Consider the following 23630-nt stretch of genomic DNA (forward strand, 5'->3'; position numbering starts at 1 on the left):
CAACATAAATTGTCACACAAAATTATGTAAATCATAGCAGATTTCAGGTTATATGAAGATAGACACATTTTTTTGGTTATATCTTTAAATGCAATAAAACTTATTTAAAGTTAAATATTTTAGGGTTGAACATATAAAACTTATTGGTAAGTTAGCTGGAACAAATACTTCTAGGTGGAAATATTTTTTAAAATTTTAGAAACTTTCTGTTTGAGAAAAAGTAGGGTACATGTGTCTCATTTTTTCCCCTTTGGCCTTGCCATTTGTGTCCTTTCAAAATTCCAGAATATTCATTATTAGGTGATTTAACCCATCTTAATACATGACATATAAATTGCTGGCTTAAACTGAAACAATTTCCATCAAAATTTTCTTCAAATTTCAAAAAATGTTTTGAAATGATATATTATATTCATTTTTTTCTTTAGAATTCCTAAATTCTGGGTTAAGTTCTAAAAGTTAGTAGTAGTTGTTGAAACTTTTTGATAATTTACTTAAAATTTTTGCTTTCTTTAATTACTGGCTCAACCTCTCTTTTTATTATAAAGAGAGATTTGGTCAGATTCTGTCTTGAAAAATAATCATATTTTAATTATACTGCAAATTGTTTTGTAAGAGTAATTGATTAGCTAAGATTATACTTCTATCCATGAAAATTTCATGAGTAATTTTAATATCCAATATTAAGATCACAGAAATAATTTTAAGGGTCTAAGTTAATTCTCTATTACTCCTCTTTTAGTGTGATTCACAGTTTTAGTCATGAGTTTCAGACAAAATTTCAATACCATTGCTAGAATTAAATATCCTTTTATTTTATTTTGTACATGCTATATACATGTGATTTAAATGCTGGTTATATTGAAGTATGTTAAATACAAGAACTCCTTTATCAATTCAGAAATATCAGTGCATAAAATTTCTTTCCCATGAGGTTTATTTAATTTGTAGATTTTATATTTTAAAAATACCTAGAAATGTAATGGATAAAGGTTTCATCATGAATTATTTGTATAGCAGTACTTTTGTCTTGGGTAATATGGATAAAAATTTTAACTCATGCTTAAGGAGTTAAGAGCAGCCATTTTTGACTGCTCTTAACTCCTTAAAATATTTTTCCATTGCTTGGGTTTGGTACACATGAAATGTGTAAAAATTTCTTCCTTCTTTTGGTTTTCTTTCAAATAAACACAATTGAGAATTTCCCAGGGAAACTTTTTAGCTTCAGAGATCTACTTCAAACAAACAAACAAACAAAATGTCAAACTTGTAATTACCCTTCTGGTCAAATACAGTGCTACACACTCTCCACACCAACACACACACTTTTTTTCCTCCTCAGAAAAACATTGGGCAATCGGATTTGGTAGAGTGAATAGCAGAAAACACAATATATTTAGCCATTAAACCAGAGTTCAGCCATAACAGGGAAGGTTGTCACTGCATTGTGTTAGTTGTTTTTTTTTTTTTTTAAAGCCTAGTTCTGAGCCTCATAGAATACTTAACACAACTCGTGAACTCGTGATTATTTGTTTTGTTAAATGTGACATGTAAAACATACCAATATTTAATATGGTAATTATTATGCTGCTTAAGCAAAGTAAAATGGATTTATGTATTTCACTCTTAGCCTCTTTTTTCATATTTTCCCATATTGAATCAATTTTATTTTTCTTCTAACTAAAAAAATTCATTATGTTAAAAATATGCAGTAAAATAATAATGTCCCATAGCTCTTGAAAACCATCATATTGGGGAAGATTTCTTTTATTATTTCCTGTAGTTTAGCCTTAGTTGAGTGAAACCCACCAGTAGTCATCCTTTATCCTCAACAACACCAAAGAACATCCCAGGACATGAAGTGAAGAATCATATATTCAGCTGAACTCTTTAAGGATGTTTCTAAATAAAAGCCTGTTTAGCCGCAGGGTTGGAGCAGAACACTATGTTATCCTCCTCATCTTACAAAAAGCAGGTCATTGTAACAATTCTCTGTTTATATAGTATGATACCCATATATTTGACAGACTTTAAAAAAATTATTTCCAAATTATATTGAAAATTGGTGGCTCCTGAGGATGAAGTTACTTATGTGGGGAAATAGTAGATATGTAGCAAAAGTAGGGAAAAATTGGAGCCTCTTTAATTTAGTGTGCTCATTCTCTTCTGAACAGTAGAGCTTTTATCTTTATATATTTACTTTGACAGAGAGAGCCACACAGCAGGTGTTAAAACACAAAATATCGAAGGTTCAGATGAATACTGGCAAACATCAATTATTTGAGTATTTCAAATGTGCACATTTTTGTCATTGTGAATTTGAAAGATACATTGCCTCCCTCAGGAGTACAGTTTTAACTATATTCAGTAGTCTCTTGAAGTACTAGATCAAGCATGCAGGGAGGAAGTCTGGTTCTCAAAAGATTTGCTCTTGACCTTGAAGACTTCTCAGATTGAGAATAACCTTATACTACAAGTAAAGGGTCATTACCATGATCCCCTCTCCTCTGGGACAGAAAAAGTCAGAAAACTGGTCTGAAGCAAGGGCACATTATTGCTGGTGAGGAATGATGATGACTCACCCTTTAACTGGTTCTCAGAGTTCTATCTGGTAGCCCCACAGACTTCTGGCTAAGGAAAGTGGTTCTCTTTATGGAGCTCTTTCATTTATTTATTTAAAAAAAAGTTTATTAAACACTATGTGCCAGACACTGTTTTGGGAGCTAGGCATATAACTGCAAATAAGACATGAAATGAAGGCCCTTCCCTCATGTAGTTTTCAAACTAATATAATTGGGACTTGTGAGTCTCTCAGCTTTGGGTTGGTGTATCAAAAGGAGTAGGTTGATCATACATATATACTTATATTCACACACACACACACACACACATCCACCCAGAAACACACATTGAAATGAAGATTACTTGAGTATAGTGGGCTGTTGGGAAAGTGGGCCCTATAGTTTCAGGAAGGTTTATGGTTTTGGATTGAAAAAAAAAGGTGGTAAATAGAAGGAATAGAACTTAGAAATAATCTAAGAGAAAAGTAAGGGTGATGAAAATAATGACAAGGTTTTGTTTGTTTTCCTTGCTGGAGGAAAGGATATAGGAGAGGGGTGAGACTCATGGATGGGGAAAATTTATCCCTAAAATATAGGTATGGTGTCTATTTTACTATATTATAAGAAATTTGCTTTATTGAAAAATACGTACCAAGCATATTTGGAACATTATATTAAATGCTTAGGTTCATCTTATGGAAATCTTCAAAAAGAAGAGAGTAGCACTATATGTAGAAAAAGATAAGTGGGATATTTGCCAGACAGGCAAGCACCCCTAGAGTGACACTAGAGTAACACTGTCAGAGAGTACTGACAATGGACTCCTGTAGCTGGAGACTAGTGACAATGGACTCCTGTAGCTGGGTTACCAAGAGGGCATCTGGATGCTAAGTGAAGAGGAGATGGAAATAACCTGAATAGAGGATCCTAGAAGTTGGTTGAGAGAAAGTATTGTTATTGGGGGACAGGATCTTGGTAGTGGATTATGAATAGTGAGTTTTGTACACTGCTAGTATTCTATTACCGTGCCCCATGTTAATTACAGGTACACATGTAAGTTGGCTAACCAGGATAAACTCCGTTCCCTAGAGGTAGAGCAGAGAAAGTGTCTGTTAGTTTCAAAGACTGATTATTCTGAATATTTACTCAACTGAGTAAATCTGCTTCAGCCTGTTGAAGATTAAGGAGGCAAATGTGTCATTCCAAGATGGTAGATGGAATAAAACAGATTAGAAGTGTGGCTGTGGGTATATTTTTTGTTTTTGCTGTTCATTTGTCATTGATTATTTTCAGCTTAGTATATATATTCTGCACCTAGACTTTTAAGTTTTTTGATAGCCTTGAGTATTTCACTGGGTCCCACTACAAAGTAGGCATTTATCGCAAGCTAAATATGTAGCCCCAAGTAAGGAGATGAAATGTGGACTCCACTATATCCAGGGCTCCATATAGTCAGGAAATCAAATGTTACACCTTAAGGTTTCTTCTGCAGAGCTGATCACACTTCCTACTTTTTAGCCAGAGATTTGGATGAGAACACCTCATGGCTCTCCAAGCTGTAGACAAGAGATGCCTTAATGTGTGTGATGCAATCTACAGATGGGGCATCAACCTTTCTTCTGAGGCATGATTCCTGTGGACAGCCTAACATGGGGATTTAATAAAAATGTACATATATTCTGTGAAGAATCCAAAAACAAATGAGGGAAATTTATGCCTGCCTTTGAAATGGGTGGACCCTGAAATATTGGTCTGTTTGAAGTGGCATCATAACCCATATACAGATGCTTCATTCCTTTCTGCCATTACTGGACCAGAGCACTAAGTCTTGATAAGACACATCACTTACAATGAGAATTTATTCTCATTGTTTTAAGCCTTTCTGATGTGCCATTATTGCTGCTGTGTTTCCTGTTTTATGTAGGTGGTAGCCCTTGGAGAGGTACCAGATGGGACTGTGGTTACTGTCATGGCGGGTAACGATGAAAATTATTCTGCTGAGCTCCGAAATGCCTCTGCTGTAATGAAAAACCAAGTAGCAAGGTTCAACGATCTGAGATTTGTGGGCCGGAGTGGACGAGGTAGGTCTCTGATTTTTAATACTGATAATGGAATAAGCACATTAGGATCCTCTGATGAAATGTGGACTGTCTGTATACAAATCTAGTGTGCATACAAATCAACACTTTCTTTTACTGAATAGAGTTACAGAAGATTTTATTTAAATGCATCCAGACGCAGTTGAGTGTTTTTCTGAGTACTCAGGCCTTTTTCATTTGTTTTATAATACTGAAAATTCAAACAATGTTTCCAGAAGAACTACCTCCTAATTTCACTGATTGTGAACACATAAGATAGAGAAAAGACCAATTGGAGGATCAAGTTCTGAATTATGAGTCACATAATTGAGTAAGTTGAGTGGCAAAGGGGAAAGTAAAACGAATGCATTGAATCAATTTCTTGATACTAATCAATTTTGCTCTAAGTTGAAGCAAGGACAGCTAACATAATGCTCTTCACTATTGCATGCTGTCTCTATGTGATTTAATTTGTTCTCATAATATATAAGAACCTGTTAAAATTATGATATTTTATAGAAAGCTGTTCATTTGAATAAGTGACTAATGGTATTACTATGTTAGGATGACGATATAAAGTTGCCTGAACAAATGAATGATAAATTTTAATTTTAAGTATCTCAAGAAGATACTAAGTAGATCTATTTAGGAATAAGGTTAAATAGAATTGAAAGCCTTATGGATTCACTGCAGCCCAGGTTTGAATTAGGAAATGAGAAGTACCAATTTTTAAACCATGTCTAATAATTGTTCTGTAGTTTGGATCAGATGTCAAATTATTACCATTGTAAAAACTTGATAAGGGAAATTCAAGCAAGGCTGTTTCCGATGAGTAGTTTTAGTTTACTTTCTAGGAACAGGGCCAAGAAGTTGTACTTTTTAACTTAAGAAAAAAAATGATGCATGCTAATGAGAATCTGTCACTGAAAGGTTATTTGAAATACAGTGAGGCTCAGAGCCTCTGTTAGAACCCAAACTAGAGGGTTTATCACTGCATCATGTTTGGTTTACTTTGATTAAAAGAAAAGAAGACATATGCTCTATCATTATGGACTGATGGGGCTTGGGGTGTGTGTGTATGTATGTAATAATGCTTTTATTTCAGTTTATCATGCAGGACTATAGTACAATTAAAGTTTCTCTTTTATCCTAGTAAAAATTAAGAAAAATATGAACATGATGATATACCTGTATATTCTAGATTGAATCTTTCTTCTTATGTAAAATTACCTTAATTTTTAACTAGAGTAATGAATTTTAGTATTTGAAGGATTGGGTGTTATATTTAATTTTACAGATTCAATCTAGTGTCTTCATTGTCTTTTTGTATATAGATGCTACATAACTTTTTTTCTGATCAATTTGAGTAGAAACTATGGCAAAGTGATAGTGTACTTTGTAAACCCTCAACGTATTTATTTAAGAAACTTCAAAGAGAAACAAAGGGTGTGCACTGTTTTACTATATTGGCTTTCTGAGTTTTGGCTGGTTTCCCAAATAGCAATTTTTATATTTAAAAAAAAAAAAGACAGACTTAACTGCTTGCAGACTTTTCACGCATGGAAGATGAAGAAAGCTTCTTTTGATGAAGTGTAATTATGTCCAAACAGAGCTGACCCCCTCCCCCTATATTTCTTATGATCTTAACTGAAGAAAGTAGGATTTTTCCTTTGAAGCAGCCGGGACTTGGTGGAGGATCTGAAATGCTACAGTCTGCTGCCAGAGGCAGGATGGAGAAATTGGTCCAGACTTGTCTTCAAGATTTAGATGGGGGTTGGGGGGAGCAGTGAAGAGAGACAGAAAAATTGATTTATCACTAATAATAGATTTTTATATCACTTTATTAACACTGTATGCAAGGAGATAGTAATATCAAGTTGGAATGGAGAGAGAAAAAAACAGAGAGACACTGATAAGATGTAACACTCTGAAAAAAAGTGGGTCAGTTTTTCAGTGTCAGGAAACCCTTTAACTTGCCTTTGTACCCTTTGTACCTGACCTGCTTTTATAACAGACTCCAGCTTCCTCTTTGATTTTTCACACTTCTCCATTTCTCTTAAGTTATTGAGTCTTATCAACATGCTGCTACTATTGTATTTTCTTTCCCGGCTTTACAAGTTTTCTGTTTTCAATAGTGTTAAAAAAAATTAAAAAAACCCACCAAATTCCCCAGATATTACACTTATTTCCCCTTTTCACTCATAGAAATGTAAACTCTCAGAAACTGACAAATGGTCTTAGATTTATTAATGAGTTATGTCACTAGACTTTATGGGTTGTCTTATTACAACTTTTTAAAATGCTTGAAATAGGAGTAGATTATCAATGAAACTTGCATTGAATTAGAAATACCTTATGATTTTTAATTGTAAATTTAGTTTACTAGCTTTTTTTAAAATTGATTTTATGTTTTTAAATACATGACAGCGGAATGCTTTACAATTCTTATTACATCTATAGAGTACAGTTTTTCATATCTTTGTATATAAAGTATGTTCACACCAATTTATGTCTTTATACATGTACTTTGTTTTTTGTGCATTACAATTCTTATTACACATATATACCACAATTTTTCATCTCTGTTTGTATATAAAGTAGGTTGACACCCAATTTGTGTCTTCACAAATGTACTTTGGATAATGATGGCCATCACATTCCATCATTTTTGCTAATCCCCTGCCTCCTCCCTTTCCCTTCCTCCCCTCTTCCCTATAGTTTACTAGCATTTTTAAAGCATCTACAGTATTTTGTCATTTTAGGATACATTCTGGCCTATAGTCTTACCTCTCCTGTCTATTCCAAGCAGCCCCTCAGATTGGAACTGACAATCAATGACAGTTCATTATATTTATCTTGAAAACTATATGATTTAAGGACATACTGCAGAACTAGTTCCTAAATGAAACTATGGAGGATATAATTTGTTATCACTAAGTAAGAACTGCATTTTTATCAATTTTATTTTGGATCTTTACAACCTTAAGATATTAAAAGTCATCCATGCTTCAAATTCAGGGAAACACTCATGTAAGGACAAAAGTCAATTTAATTTTACCACGGAGCTAAAAAATGAAATTTGGAAAAACTTTTTTTTTAATTTAAGAAAATCATCATGCCTACATAAACGTTTGACCCAGGAAAACAAGAATCAAATGTCAAGTTGGGTCATAGTTTCTTCAACTTAACATGCTTGTTCCTACTGAACAGGCAATCAGAAGTAGATGGAACCTTTTCAATTTTTGTTTTAGTTGTGATCCATAGGATTTGATTTTGGGAAATTTGTTACCTAAATACTTGTTTCCTCCCTGAACTCTCTCTTTTCCCCCCCACTATTTTGAGATAGTGTCTTACTAAGTTGCTTAAAACCTCACTAATTTGCTGAGGCTGGTTTCGAACTTGCAATTCTCCTGCCTTAGCCTCCTAAGTTGCTGGTATTATAGACTTGCATCACAATGCCTGCAAACTCACCTCTTTTTAAAAAAATATTTTATTTTTTAGTTGTAGATGGACATAATACCTTTTATTTATTTTTTTAATGTGCTGAGGATCGAACCCGGTGCTTCATACATGTGAGGTGAACAGTCTACAACCCCAACCCCAACCCACCTCTTTTTAAGGAAAAAGAGGTTCTGCTCTGAGAATTTAGGTGCTTTAGATTTGAAGGGTGAATTTTCCATTTGACTTTTGTCCTTACATGAGTGTTTCCCTGAATTTGAAGCATGGATGACTTTTAATATCTCAAGGTTGTAAAGATCCAAAATAGAAATATTCTCATACCCTGTTTAGGTAAATTCATGCATAGTGTATCTAGAATGTTGTTATTTAGAGACATTAAGGATAATTGAGAAACGTACATCTTTGATTTATTAAGATTAGTGTCATGGATGGTAACTGTCTTCCAATGACCAAAGTCATTGGAACCAGTATTAGAGTTGCTGTTCTGGATCCATGGACCACTAATTTCATCTAAAAGCGCATTTTAAAATGTTTTAATGGAAATTAACTTGCAGTCTAGAGAATCGACTATTTCAGTCCTCCAAATCTTTCCACTATTTTGAGGTCTTAATCTGAACCTAGTGGTTCCTATTTAAGTTTCTAATGTCCATTTCTATAGATTTTCAGTTTTCTGTGACTAAGTTAAACTCCTGGCTGTCTTGTTTTTCTTCTGATTAATCATAATATTGATAATAAATCCTCTGTTTACTAATGAATTAAATTACTTAAATCCATGTAATAGGGCTGGGGATGTGGCTCAAGCGGTAGGGCGCTCGCCTCGCATGCGTGTGTCCCGGGTTCGATCCTCAGCACCACATACAAACAAAGATGTTGTGTCCGCCGAAAGCTTAAAAAAATAAATAAAAATTCTGTCTCTCTCTCTCTCTCTCTGTCTCCCTCTCTCTCTTTAAAAAAAAAAGAGAAAAAAAAATAAATCCATGTAATATCTACTGTGTAGTGGATGAAATATGATATATCTCTGACACTTTAAAAGTATTTTCATCATCCTTGCCTAAGGTATTACATTACTTTCTATATATTTACTATTTCTTGGGCACAGAGAGCTAATTGAGACACATTTAGAAGTAAATTACCAATTAATTTCTTTTTCATGTTCTCTGGCAGAGTGGCAGAATAAAATTTTTAAAAAAAGCATTAATTTTAAGGTCAGAATGGCCTGGGTTTAGATCCTCACTTTTTCCACTTATTGATGGTGTGAATTTGGATAAATTACTAAGCCCCTCTTGGCTTTGTTTGTAAATGAGGGTGATAAATCTAACTGTGCAGGGTTAAATGAGAGAATGTATATGGACTAGAGGGAGATTAATGGGTTTCTAATCAATATTCATCTAATTCTCCCCTTCTCCCCTTTCTCTTTCCTTTCCTTTCTCCTGCCCCCTCCCCTTGAACCTTGGCTTAAGGCTGTGTATACTCAGTAACAAATGATGTGTGTCTTAAACAGATTTTAGGAACTTACATGGTCTGGGTTGAAAAGAAAACCCATTCACTAGACTTGACAGCCAAAGACCTGTTCTACATTAAGACTCGTATATAACCTGTTCCATATTAAGCTTTGAAAAGACTGCATTAAATTTTGCATTACTACATATTGTTTAGGATTTGTGTTTTGATTTAATACCCTCAGCTTTCAGTAAAAGAAAGGAAAGTCTGACCAAAAAACAAAGCAAAACAAAATGAGCTTTTTATCTGTTATAGGAGCAGACTAGATGAGTACTCTGGCCCCAGATTGCTGAATGTTTTATTGAGTCACTGTTTCACGCCCACCCTTTCCTGTCTTGTAACAGTTTGCAGTTTTGACTATCTGACATGACTAACCGTTGCAAATCTAACTGATTACAACTGTCAGTGAGTCTGTGTAACAGAGTCTGGTGTCTTCTGGAGAAAGCAGACATCCAAATCTGCTGCCAACCCACCCCCAACCCTGGTTCATTGCTTTTAGCTCATTAATTTGAAGCATCAGATATAGTATTTCAATGAAGCACAGCCTCTGCTAAAAGTAAAAATTCATGTTTATGTTGAGAGATCTCCTATACATTTAGCAGAAAATAAGTCACCATCAAGGCGTTATTTCAAGATTTAACAGCAGGGATGTATGTTAGGGGAGGGTTGGGCAGTGAGGAGAAAAACTTTGTTCCAGTAATGATGAAATCATCATACCACAGGCACATTAAGGCCAGGATAGGAGACACTGGCTCCTGTTAAAATGATTCCCATAAGAACTTCCCTCTTTCATCTTCTTATTGTAGTTCATTTAAGCAAATGAAATGCTAAAGCCATGTGAAGTAAATAACATAATCAACAATGATTTAGTATTGTTCTCTCATGGGGTCACGACCTAATCCTAAATAAGGGCTTCTAAAATTGTGTTTGGATGTGTTCCTGATGTTGGAGAAAAATTAAAAGGAAGAGAACTCTTCCCAAGTGGACTAGGGTTTTTGTTTTCATTTACAAATATTGCTACTGAGGAGCTATTGAGGAGGAATCAGAACCTTCTTATATAGTACTGTAGTGAAAAAGATGATCTTAATACTGAATGAATTTAGAATCATCCTAAAAGTGGCTGTCAGGGGGTTTCCAGTTTAGAATAAGGACTTTTGACTCTCTGTTTCATTGTAAAAGAGATTTGAATGAAATTTGGACAGTTGCTATATAATCATCAATACTGCCTTTTATATTTACTCTGTATTTCCCCCCCTTAATCTGCAGGCAAGAGTTTCACCTTGACCATAACAGTCTTCACAAATCCTCCCCAAGTAGCTACCTATCACAGAGCTATTAAAGTTACAGTGGATGGACCCCGGGAACCCAGAAGTAAGTACTTGCCTTTCTATTGAAAATAGTAATAGTTTTTAGAGAGCCTATGAGGAATTTGTTCTAAATGAGTTAATGTTACTGTGATGTACATACTATCTGTAAGTACTGTCTTTGCAAAGTTAGTTATCTGCATATATTTTTAGTGAGGGACAATTAGTAGACCTTAGCAGTTAATAGAAAATAAAATTATAGTTTTAACCTTAGCCACAAAATTGCAAAGGCCTCTATGACTTTGGTAAATGAGTAAATAATTATTGTCATCACAATTATTTGCTAAGAAATTGTGTTCATCTGCTCTACACAATGGACAGGGCAGAACAGAACCAGGAGAGCTAAAGAAGCAAAGAATAAATTAAAAATTCTTAAGCTTAGTCAAAAAGCATTTGGATATGTTTCCCATGGCCTAAGAATGTGTTTTAGCTTTTTAACTCGCCCACTCAATTCCCTTTGTAAAGAGCACACTGCTTAATTACAAAGAATTTATTTGCAAATGATAACTTGCTTGATTGTTACAACACTGTTGTTTGGTCCTGTTCCAATAATTGTTAAGATAGTTTCTTTAACAGAGTCAAACCAGGTTTAAATCTACCTTGGTTTATTTAATTCTGTCTGGGCATCCAGAAGGTTTAAGGTAATGCACATAACCTATTTGGGTCAATATGTATTTTCCTCCTAAATCTAAATGGAAATGGGTTTACTTCCCCCCATCCCAATACCCAAATTGATTTGAACAAACCCATCATGGTAGTATTTAAGTATATTTAGAAATTAAAGGTTATTTGACATTAAAAAACATTAACACTATGTGCCAATGAAAGTATCATACAAAACTCTGCCTTTATTGAGGGACTTCACTGAGGACCTAGCCATTGCATTCATTTGGTTTGTGGTGGAAGTATAACTGGAAGATTATTTGTTCTATGATAGTACAGCTGCCTATACTGTGAGGGTAGCATATTTTTTCTTCTAGGTAGAAAAGAGGTGGTAAGGTTTTGCCTCTCCCCATATAGCATATCTTTTAGCAATGGAAATATACAGTAGATTCTGTCCCTTTTGTGCACTCTTAAAGGACGACTGCTTGTCTGAACTAGGGGAGGGTTCCTGCCTCAAAAAGCTGTGAGGTTTTGTTTTCTCCTTCTTTCATGTGTATGGTCTTCTTCTAAATTTGTATTGGGTCAGGGCTATTCTGTCTATTCAGTTTGGGAATTTCCTATTAGGTGGTTTGGTGCACAGTGCGTGTGAGCTCCAAGTCTCCAGTTCTACATACCATTGGTTATGTAGTGCAGGTGATCAGAATAGGGCAGGGGCTATGCCTGGTTTGGGGCTTCACTTGACTTTTTTTTGCCACAAATCATGGATGATGCTTTATGAGGGAAGACATCTTCTAACCTTCTACCTAAGTAGTTCCTCCAGTTCCTGAAAAGGGAACACTCACAATTCTAGTAATGCACCAAGCAGGATAACATTAACACTAACATTTAGCACCATTAATATTTGTGGTTTTTTTTTTTTTTTTTTGGTACCAGGGATTGAACTCAGGGACATTCGACCCCTGAGCCACATCCCCAGCCCTATTTTGTATTTTATTTAGAGACAGGTTCTCACTGAGTTGCTAAGTGTCTTGCTGTCACTGAGGCTGGCTTTGAACTTGCGATCCTCCTGCCTCAGGCTCCTAAGCCGCTGGGATTACAGGCATGTGCCATTGTACCTGGCTAATATTTGTCTTTTAAAAATGTTTCCTGTTTATATCAGCTGTTTTCTTCAGTACTTAGAGAAGTCATTATTGTGTGTGTGTGTATGTGTGTGTGTGTGTGTGAGAGAGAGAGAGAGAGAGAAGGGGAGAGGGAGAAAGAGTGTGTGTGTGTGTGTGTGTGTACACTTAGGAGTTGGTGCTCAAAAGTTGGTGGTTGGAAAAGGAAACATGGAAGAATTGATGCTTCCTCATTCTAAAAGATATGACAAAAGGTGAGGAGGCAGGGTAGTTTTGGGAAAGCTACTTCTGATTCAAGTGTGGGTAACATTACTTAATTTCAGAGAGGTTTATGACAGAATTAGTTGATAGAACCACTGCTCTATAAAGGCAGAGACATCTTCTAAAGTGATGAGATTTTGGGATAGAGGGGCCAGATGCTATATGTATGACCTGAGTTCAGACTTTGGGTAGTGCTGAGGGTAGGTGGGAAAGGAGATACAGATCTACAAGTAGCAGACCACCTGTCTCAGTTCAGCCTGAGTAACGTTTCTTGTAAACCGAAAATATCTGTGAAAATGTGATGTCATTTCCTTGACGTCTTGTGATGACTTGCCTGGATATAAGGATAGGACTGGCATCAGTAACAGCTTAATCCTACAGCCTGGAATCTGTACTGGAATCTTTCCTTCCATCTTGTTTTTGGTTATCCGTCACAAGCACTTAACCCTGCCATTTTAGTGCAGAAGGACCCAAAGCCAGTGTATAAACACATGGGTATGGCTGTATTCCAATAAAATTTTATTTACAAAAACTGGTGGTAGGCCAGATGTGGCCCAGAAATTGTCATTTACCAACCCTTACTTCAGATTTCAAGGAGGTTTATTTTATCAACCTTTAATAGAGAAACATTTTAGTAAAAGGCTTTCCTAGAGGGGGGGAAAAGAGATATTAATGCAATTGTTTTATTTTCTCTTCCCAAATTATGATTTGTTAAGTAGTGGTTATTGTCACAGAAGGTAGTATATTTCTGTTCATTACTGTAGTAGTTTGAAGGAGTTGAGGGTTTTGTACTATTGGTTACTGTTTAGAGATGGAATTTTTCTAGATTTTCTCATTATATGAGTATATATTGAAAAAGCTGCTTTGGGTAGCTAAGTTGTTTGAACAAGGACAAGACATGGATTAACTGAGTCTTTGGTTCAGAATACTTGGGTTGAAATCTTAATTTCACCATTTTTTTTTTTTTTAGCTGCCTGAAAGCAGCCAAGTTCCCTAGATTCTCTTTACCTTGGATTTCTCCAGGCAAAAATCTGCCTTGAAAGTGAGAATAATTAAGGCTGAGGCAGGAGGATTGCAAGTTTGAGATAACTTAGTAAGGCACAGGCTGGGGTTGTGGCTCAGCGGTAGAGTGCTCGTCTCTCACGTGTGAGACCTGGGTTCGATCCTTAGCACCACATAAAAATAAATAAACAAAATAAAGATTATTGTGTCCATGTATAACTAAAAAAAAATTTAAAAAAACTTAGTAAGGCAGTGTCTCAAAATAAAATAAAAAGAACTGAGGAAATAGCTTAGTGGTAGAACATTTGCCTAGCATGTTTGATGCTCTGGATTGGATTCCCAGCACCAAGACAAAAAAGTGAGAATAATAAAAATAGTATCTTCCTCATTAGTATATGATGTAATGCAGGTGAAATTGTTAGTATGGTGTTATGTAGTAAATGGTCATTGAATGTTAACTGTTATTACATTACTTTTCTTGAGTGTCAGAAGTTTGCTATAGAACTTTGCTTACAGTACACGCCAGGAAATGGATACCATCTAGATTCTGATATTTAGTCTTATTTCTTTTCCTACAGATGGCTTTACTAATTTTTACTCAATAGTAAATGATACTAAAAGTGTTATAAATCTTCCCTGGTGCAGATATTCATGATGTACAGGGATAGCTGTGCAGAACTGGTGATAAATTCCTATTTGTAGCAAAGTCCAAGGCAGGGTGATAGGACACTGGTACCCTTTCTGAGGCCTTGCTTATCAACACATCTGCCAAGACTTGCTTTTCACTCAAAAATCCAAAAGGTTTCATCCTTCTATGTTTTCTGTCTCTGGCAGCTGAACCAGTGCTGTCACATCACAAACAACTTCTTTTCTTAATATACACATCTGGCGTTGGCACTTGGACTAACTTCATAAGAGCACATGATCATCACTCATTACAAGATTAAAAAGTACCCCATGGCATCATTGATGTTTTTTAACTTTGATCTTTTGCAGTTGTGATTCATCTCAGTTATAAAACTTCCCTTTAAAGGAACATAGCCGATGACTTATTAGAACCCTCATCTTAAGTAGCATAAACATGAAAATGGTGCACATCTTTACAAAATACCATTTATTTTTTTGGCAGCTTATCATTTTAAGACATGACATCATATTTAAGATCCAAAATTTGTAAGTCTTGTGTTCAGGCAAGGTGTTTTGACCTTCTGTTGGCAAGTTAGCTCTGAAACAACATTGCTGTATGTTCACCAGTGGGAGAAGTCAGTGTAGCAGCAGCAGCAACAGTAATGCATTTGGATGCCTAACTCTTTTAGACATCAGTTTCTATGAGGATCCTCTGTTCCATTTATGCATTTGATTCCAACTCCAGTCTAATTTAAATAATTTCTGTAGAAAGATGAAAACTTGGTTAGCCATGTCATATTATATAGTAATGGTTCTAAGTTAGGAAGAGGACTGATGGTATTGTTTGCTATGCATAAGATGGAAAATAATAATTTTATATGTCTTTCTGATTCTCTTGATGCATTTTCAGTTATTTATTGCTAAATAATAAACTGCCCCAAAATATAATGGCTTAAAATAATAACTTTATTATTTTTTATGATTCCATGGGTTGACTGAGGTTCAGCTGGATGTTGTTTTCCTGCTGGTTTTGCTTGAGGGCACAGTGGCTACAGTCAGATGGTATTTAGTGCTGGATCTTCCAAGATGGCTTCATTCATATGCCTGTGCCTTTATAGGATGGCTAGAAGGTTGGGATGAGCTGGAAAGAAGGAACTGGGCTCCCCTTTCTCTCCATGTAGTACTAGGACCTCTCCCTTTCTATGTGACCTCTCCATGTGGGCTTTCCAGGGGGTCTCTCTAGCAGAGTCTTGACTCTTTTCATGGCAGCTCAGTGATCTCTTAGCTGCCAAAGTGGGAGCTGTCAGGTCTTTTAAAGGTTTAGGCTCAGAACTAGCATGGAGTTGCTTCCTCCATAGTCTGTTGGTTAAAGCAAGATAAAGGTGAAGCCCTGACTCAAGAGGAAGATATCACACAAAGATTTGAGTGATGGGAGAGTGGTTCTTTGGACCACCAACATCATCAGCTTTCACAAATGCTTAGCTAGCAAAAGTCATTGCTGCAACAGGAAAAATCACTTTTTTTGTGTGGTGCTGGGGATTGAACTCAGGGCTTTGTGCATGTGAGGCAAGTACTCTATGAACTGAGCTATATCCCTAGCCCTGTGGGATTTTTTTTTTCTTCTTGACTTTTTAAATCAGGGACATTTAAAGTTCTACATTATGACTTTATTATTATTAACGTTAACTTTAACTTAATTTAAACTCCAGGTTTAAATTTTAGTAGCTTCATTACGAATTGAACAAATTTGGTAAATATTATATGAATTCAGGGTAGGTATTCTTTGTTGTAGTTGATATTAGCATATCAGTATCAAGCTGAGGGAGATCAATATTCATACAAGAGAAGAATATTAGGTGTTTTAACCAAAAGAGGTATGGGCCTGAAGTGGTGACATGGTAAATTTGTAGCAGAAATATCTTATAAATCCTATAATGGACAAGCCGGAAGGTTTTATCATCCAGTTTTGAAAATTCTTTGCTGTATACCTGCAAACATGATATATATGACACACGTGAGTGGGTTTCTAAGACTTTTATTGTGTTGAACCTTAAGGAAGTAAACCATAGTTACTTTCCAGGAGAAACCAAAGCTGTCAACTGTGTACTTCCTGTTGGGGGCACTAACATTCAATGCTACCCAGCCACCTGTCTTGACCTGATGGGAGAAAAGAGAAGCTCTGCCTTTCCCCTGAGAGATCTCTAGCTTCTTTCCTATGGGCATGGAGTACATGGCTGCAACATTTCTCTGCTTGCCTCCCTAGGTAACTTCAGTAGGGACTGGAGCTTAGGTGAGTAAGTGATTATCCAGAAGTACAGGGTGCTATTTGTATTTCTAGGCCTGCCTTAATGCCTGGTTTGTTTGGCGTGGTAGGTTTAAGTGTACTGCATCCAGACCATTTTCTTCTGTTTGTTCATTCTCACCTCTGCCAATTTAATTAACAAATTTATTATTCTCCACAGAAAATTTATTTTTTAATATTCTTGAGACTTTGTTTAATTGTGAAAGTTTTACTTCAATAAACTGAAGGTAACAGACTTAACAACAGGTGGACTGGGCAAGGCAGCATCTCATTTTTCTCTCAAGCTGTTGAATCTGGTTCTGAGAATGTTGTCTAGACCCATGAAGTGTGCTGAGAATGGGAGGTTTGGCATTTTATCTTCCTCATTCCAGATGATATATCAGGGACAACTCACTTTTATCCTTCATTACTTTTTATCCTGTTTGAGAAAGGAATTGCCTTTTTTGCTGGTTGGCCATGACCTTTGCATATGCAAAGTTCACCAACAGTGAATTCTTATCAGAGGATGGTCATATGTGAAAGGAGGTGGGGGACATGTAAGATGCTTTGGATAGAGGAATAGCAGAAGAATGTTTTAAGGTTATTTGATATCTCTAAATACAGTGCTTGCATTCCCATTCCTGCTGTCTACAAAGATAATTGACAAAACATTTGATAAGCCTTGTGTTATGTTTCTGATGCCACAAGTCTGAATTTTATTTTTTAGTGCAAAGCATTAGCAGGAAAGCCCTTAACTTCTTGACATGCAGACTTTCTCTGAGTTCTTCACTGTCCTTGAAGTGCAGAAGGAATAGAAGTAATGGGTAAATGTATATACAAATTAGCAAATACAAGCAGCAGTTTGATTGTCAAAGGTATCAAATCATTTGGCCCCCAGTGTTTAAAATATTGTCAAAGATCTTTGACTTAAATGAATAATAACAGCTTAAAAAATCACATTTTCCTCTTTCCCCTTTCTTCAAGGAAGACGGGGGTGGGTGGTCAGAAGTATGAGGAGGGGAGGGGGGTTATGTCTGGTGGTTGGTGGAATGTACTCTTGAGAAGAGAAGTTTTAAATCTCTTTCAGTACCTTATTATTTTTTTATTTTTTATTTTTTTGTTGACTGACTGTCAGGAGCTGGGAAGATGGCCAAGAAGGAAATGACACATCGAGAGGCATTTTGTGTTGTGCAACATTCTGTGGAACTGATGCAAGGATATATGGCCTGTTTACACATTCCTTTGCTAGCAGACTGCATGGCAGTAATTTAATTCAGCAGCACATGGCATGCTGCAGCAAGGAGCTGTGGCCTTAACATCCTTTCATGGCAAATTATCACAACCGTTAAAACATGCTCTTGTCCCTCCTTTGCACTCTTCCTGGCTTCCCAGTTCTGAATATGCTTTCTCATGGTATTGGACTTGTGTTAACAAGGAGCTGCAGCTTTCACAATAAGAACACATTTTCTGTATTCATATGTTTCAGTTGATATATTTACTTCTAACTAAATATAGCATGGCATGTTTTCAAGTGATATGTGTTCTAAAAACGCACACATACTTCATCTAAATGTGTCAGTAGTTTGTGTCTTGGTGTAGGTCAGAAATTATTCATTCTTAAAATAAACAGTAAGAGGTACTTGAAAAAGTTTTTTTTTTTTTTTACTTTTCCTTCCCAAGAGAGATAATATGATAGATCAATGAGATACTCTGTTTATTTCCATTTTGTTTATGCTATATAGCATTTTCTTCAAGGAGGACTAGACTAGAGGAGAATAGGTTATCCTAAAAAAAAAAAAAAACAGGGACAAAAGATTTGTTGTGTTGCTTTTGATATTCATAATTGCTCCTACTTAGGATTTTAAAAAGATAACCTTTATGATGTTAACTAAAGCACATCTTTGTTTTTCACGTAAAATCCAAAAGTTTTAATTTAGGCAAGTATGGACAATAATTTTTCTTGTTTTTCAGATAACTTTTGGAAATTAAAAGAGAGCATAAAACCATTTAGGTCCAAAATATTAATTCAAGATCATACAGAACAGGTAAAATTAGACTATGACATGCTTAAGTAGCAAAGGAAGCATTCCCTATGCTTCTGAAAATTTCTCAGGTAATGTGCACTGGTGGTTAAAATCTGTTTGCTAGTAGACCAAAACCCTTCATTAAAATTGAGGACTAAGGCTTTAACCCAAGCACCTCTGGAAAAAGTAACTCAGACTTAAATTCATAGCAAGGTAAAAACAAGTTACATAGAATCTTTACATGGGAGCAGGTTTTAGGAGTCATCGGTGAACTCCTAGGCACTAGATAATCAACACTGAGTCAAAGTGTGCAGACAGAGTCTACTTCAAGCATCAGTTTCACTGAAGGTTAACTGTAGCAGTGTGGATTTCTCAGTGATTTTCAGTTCCAGTGTAGTATTTTGTAATTTTAAGGTGAGAATTTGGGGTGTTTGTATTCTGCATTTCCTACTTTTGAAGTTTTCTATTTCATAGAAAATTCTTTATCTAGTTTTATTCTAGATATGTGATAACTTTCCTCCCCTACCACTTTGAAAAATCATCATTTAATTTTTTAATAGTTATTGTTAGCATTTTAACATGTATATTTGTCTTAATAAAATTAATCATGATGTTTATCCATATAAGAATGTTAGTATCCTTTAAACTGCAGTCACCCTTTCTTCCTACTGTGTGATATTCCAGTTTATCCTCACATTATACTTCCTGGATTAGTCTTTATCAGTTTTTAAAATTGTTTATACTTACTTTACATTTCTTTATTATATTTATTGATTTATTTTTTTTTATTCATCTTATACCTCACTTCTTTCTTCTGGGCTCTGTTTTCTTTTTCTTGATATAGTACCTTCAGTAAGAACCTGTTGGTAAGCTCTCAGTTTTTTTTTTTTTTTTAGTTGTCAATGGAATTTATTTATTTATATGTGGTGCTGAGAATCCAACTCAGTATGTCACACACGCTAGGCAAGCACTCTCCCACTGAGCCACAACCCTAGCCCAAGCTCTTGGTTTTTGTTCCTGAAAATGTTAGCAGTTGTGTTCAGTGGCTGCTGTCAACACGTGATGAAGTTAGAGGCACCGTGCTGAAAGTTTGCTTGCTCTGAGTGCCTGAGAGCCACACTTTTCCTCATTCCTTGGTGTTAAGACTTTCAGGTCTTTATTATCAGGTTAGCTGGAGTAGCATTTAAAAAGGTGGAATACAGGAGGGAAGATGGAGGAAGGGAAGTGGGTCTAAGTGTTTGTCACCAAGGGGAGCTCTGAAGAGTCCAGGGCCCATGGGTGGTGAGGAGGTGGAAGGGAATGTTCCTGCAGAAGAGAATGCAAAGAAAGAAGAAATTAAATCACTTTATTTTACAGTTTTATTGTGGACAGATCCTAAGTTTTGGGATTTCCTATCCAAATTCATGTTAAGGAACTCTATCATTTTTGATCCTAAGAGGTCATTTGCTGTTGATCATCCGGAACAATAATCCTTAGATGTTGGTGTATACACATTTTTAGTCATTTTAATGAAAATACAGGACTCAGAACCAAAAGATGTTGCTTCTTTTATATGGTAAATTAACCAAATGAAGAAGAGGTAATAAAATAAATGTGTGGACTACAGAGGCATGGTTTAAGAGAGCCGGGAGACCATGATCTAGGGTAGAGTGATTTCTGGGCAAGGTGGTTAGGTTGACTCTAGTGTGGCTTATTGTGCCTCGCCTTGGAGTTGTGTAGGAAGTGGCTGGTGGGGAAGAGGTCAGCTGGCATGGAAGCATGCTGATACTTTGTGTCTTTCTGTCAATCCTTGGGTGGCATATGTACCTTCTGTGATAAGCATTCCCATTTCTTCTCATTCTTTACCTTCTTGAAGTTAATTTTCTTGAGATTATACCTCATAAAAATGTTTAGGTGTGTTTTGGTTGTGGGGATACTCAGGATGATTTTTGTTGCTTTTTATGCATCTTTAGGATTGCTCTGGAGATTACCAGTAGAAAAATATGGGGCCTGTAAGGGAATTATAAAGGTACCAATTATAAAGGTGGTTCTCAGGAAGGGAGAACAATATAGATGTGTAAGCTAAAAAAAGAAGGTGAGTGGGAATTCTGGATTACAAATTCTGGAGCTTTTGTTTCTGTTTCAGCTCCTCACCATTCACTCTATCCTGCAAGTGATGGTGAGTGTTATATACCAAGACGGCTATTTAAGAGTAGCCTAACAGAATTCATCTGTGAGGGTGGTTTGTATTAAGGTGTGAGTTCACTTATGGTTAGAAGCGGAGAACTTGGAAAGTCCTCTTTTGAGACTTTTGTGCCATCTTAGTGACCCTAAGCAAATCACTAAACTTTTCTCCAATTCACTTTCTTCATCCTTTCAATGGAAATAGACGTGAAGATAACTTCACAGAGTAGCTGGGAGTAACTCCTAAGGAATGATCATAAAGTACTTGGCACACATGAAGGGCAGCTTAAATACCAAATAGTAATTATGTAGCGCCTTTCAGCCAAGGAGTTCCAAACACTTAGACATTACCTCACTTATTCTTTTTACATCCCTCTCAGGGAGGCATTTTACAGGAAGGTAAACTGAGGCACGGGCACCTGAAAATTCATTTGCCTTATGTCACTCTGTAAGTAGGTAGATGATTTATAGAGATGGGCAGGGATCCCAGGTCTCTTCCTGTTCAGTTAGTCACTGCTAAAGCTCCTGATGTCTTTGTCATTAAAGTTGTGGAAGCTCCTGCTTGTTGGGCCCAGGGCATTCTTGGGTGGTGCTAAAAAAGTAGTGTTATGTGAGAAGCATGCCTAATGATGTAGTAGCAGTGACAAATAGTCAGTTAGCCCAAGGTTTAAGGCCTGGAACCCTGCAGGTATGAGTTCATAGATATATATGTATTTGTTGAGTGAACATTGAATTCATTAAGAGGAAAGTTTATCCAAAAGCTGGAAACACTGAATTTTTTGAGATGAAACTAACAAGTTGAAGACATTAGCCCTCAGTAGAGTTGCATTCGTATATCAATGAAATAAGGTTAGTACTTTTATAAAAAGTCAACTTAAAAAAATCATACAAGTGTAAAGTGTAGACAAATACATATGTAGCAGAAAAATTAGGAAATAAAAATTTAATCAAATTAATCACCATGCTAGGTGCGGGTAGCGCATACCTGTAATCCCAGTATCTCAGGAGGCTGAGACACTGGCAGGAGGATTACAAATTCAAAGCCAGTCTTAGGAACTTAGCGAGACCTTAAGCATCTTAGACCCTGTCTCAAAATAAAAAATAAAAGGGCCAGGGATGGTTAAGTACCCCTGGGTTTACTCTCTGGTTAAAAAAAAAAAAAAAAAAGATTGCACCTCCCTGCTAGGTTTATAGTTCACTGATAAGGCTTTTGCCTAGCATGTGCAAGGCCCTGTGTTCAGTCCCCACTATTGCAAAATAAATAAATAAAAATTTTAAAAAATGTCTTTGAAGATAACCATTACTAATATTGTGATAGGTATCCTCTTGAATTTTTTTTTTCTTTGATAGTGCTAGAGCAGATGTGAGGGTAACAGCATTGAGCAAGTAGCATCAAGAAAATGATGGGATGCTGCTGAATGGAATAATGTCTTGAAGCCCAAAGAGAGAGAGAAATGGAAGTGAGAATAGTTGTTCTATGTAGTAGCAGCATTACTATTAGCCTGATGCAATTTCTAGCTTATGGCTGTCTCTAAGATGGCGAGGGCCAGTCTTCCTGAATGATGTGAGACCAGATGGATCTGCAAAGGATCCTTTCTGCCCCCAATACTCTCCCACCACTAAAAACACCATTCCCCTTTATAAATAGGGGACATAGCCTTTTTTGGTGACCTTAAGAGGTGTGTTCTAAAATTCCCAACAGTGGGGAAATTTATTCATTCAAAAGGTTATTTTTAGTGCTTCCTGTTAGCCAGGTTGCCAGGCACACAAAGCAAGGTAGCAAATCCTCCCCTTTGAGGTGCCTACATTCTGTATAGAAGACAGGCAAGGACCAGTAAAGGAACATTTATTTGTAATTGTATCAAATTATAAATCATGGTAAATGCTAGAAAATAAACTGGTATAGTAATAAAGAATAATGAGGCAGCAGGGGTCAGAAAGGAACTTATTCTAGAGTGGTCCAGGGAAGGCCTCTTTGGGGAGGCCTTTGGGCACAGACTAGAAGGATAAGAAAAAACTAGGTCAAGGATTAATTATGGAAGAGACTTCAAGGTAAAGTATATATCATGTGCAAAGGCCTGACCACGATAAGTATTGAAATCTAACATCTAATTTTGATAGAAAAGAGGATATTAAGAATGTCTAAGTGGTTGAGAAAAGAGAAATTTGCAAAAAAGAGTAGAGTAGAATCATGTGCCCTAAAATTATATTTTTCACAATTCTTCCCAAGACTGTTGTGGTATAATTGAGGAGCACAGAAGGACTCTTCATGTCCCTCCTTCTGGCCTCAAATTTCTCTCATTTTATTCTTACTAGGTACCTGGGATTCTTATTTGAGTTAAGGCTTTGAGGACAGGATCTTCATAGATGTTATCTGCAAAGGTTAACACATTTTAAGACATTTTCGGTTAACAACTTTTAAAAAAATATTATTTTTTAGTTGTAGTTAGACACAATACCTTTATTTTATTTATTTATTTTTATGTAGTGCTGAGGATCAAACCCAGTGCCTCACATTACCGCTGAGCCCCAGCCCCAGCCCCCTTGGTTAACAACTTTGTTTAAATAAGTGGACCAAATCAGATTAGT

The 23630-nt window shown here is 36.0% G+C and overlaps 1 protein-coding gene across 3 annotated transcripts in view; it reads left to right on the top strand.

Annotated features, from left to right (window-relative positions):
* Positions 1-3281: 3281 nt before the first annotated feature.
* Runx2 (RUNX family transcription factor 2) overlaps positions 3282-23630 on the top strand; it is a 115039-nt gene continuing 94690 nt past the window's right edge. The window contains exons 1-2 of one of the 3 annotated variants that reach the window (XM_048805410.1): positions 3282-4642; positions 10865-10969. In XM_048805410.1, coding sequence (XP_048661367.1) covers positions 4531-4642; positions 10865-10969 — 217 coding nt within the window. In that variant the 5' untranslated portion in view covers positions 3282-4530. The remainder of the gene's footprint in view (positions 4643-10864; positions 10970-23630) is intronic. The other 2 variants (XM_048805407.1, XM_048805408.1) reach the window with 2 other exon arrangements.

Source organism: Marmota marmota, unplaced genomic scaffold (assembly GCF_001458135.2).
Source record: "Marmota marmota marmota unplaced genomic scaffold, marMar, whole genome shotgun sequence".
NCBI lineage: Eukaryota > Metazoa > Chordata > Mammalia > Rodentia > Sciuridae > Marmota > Marmota marmota.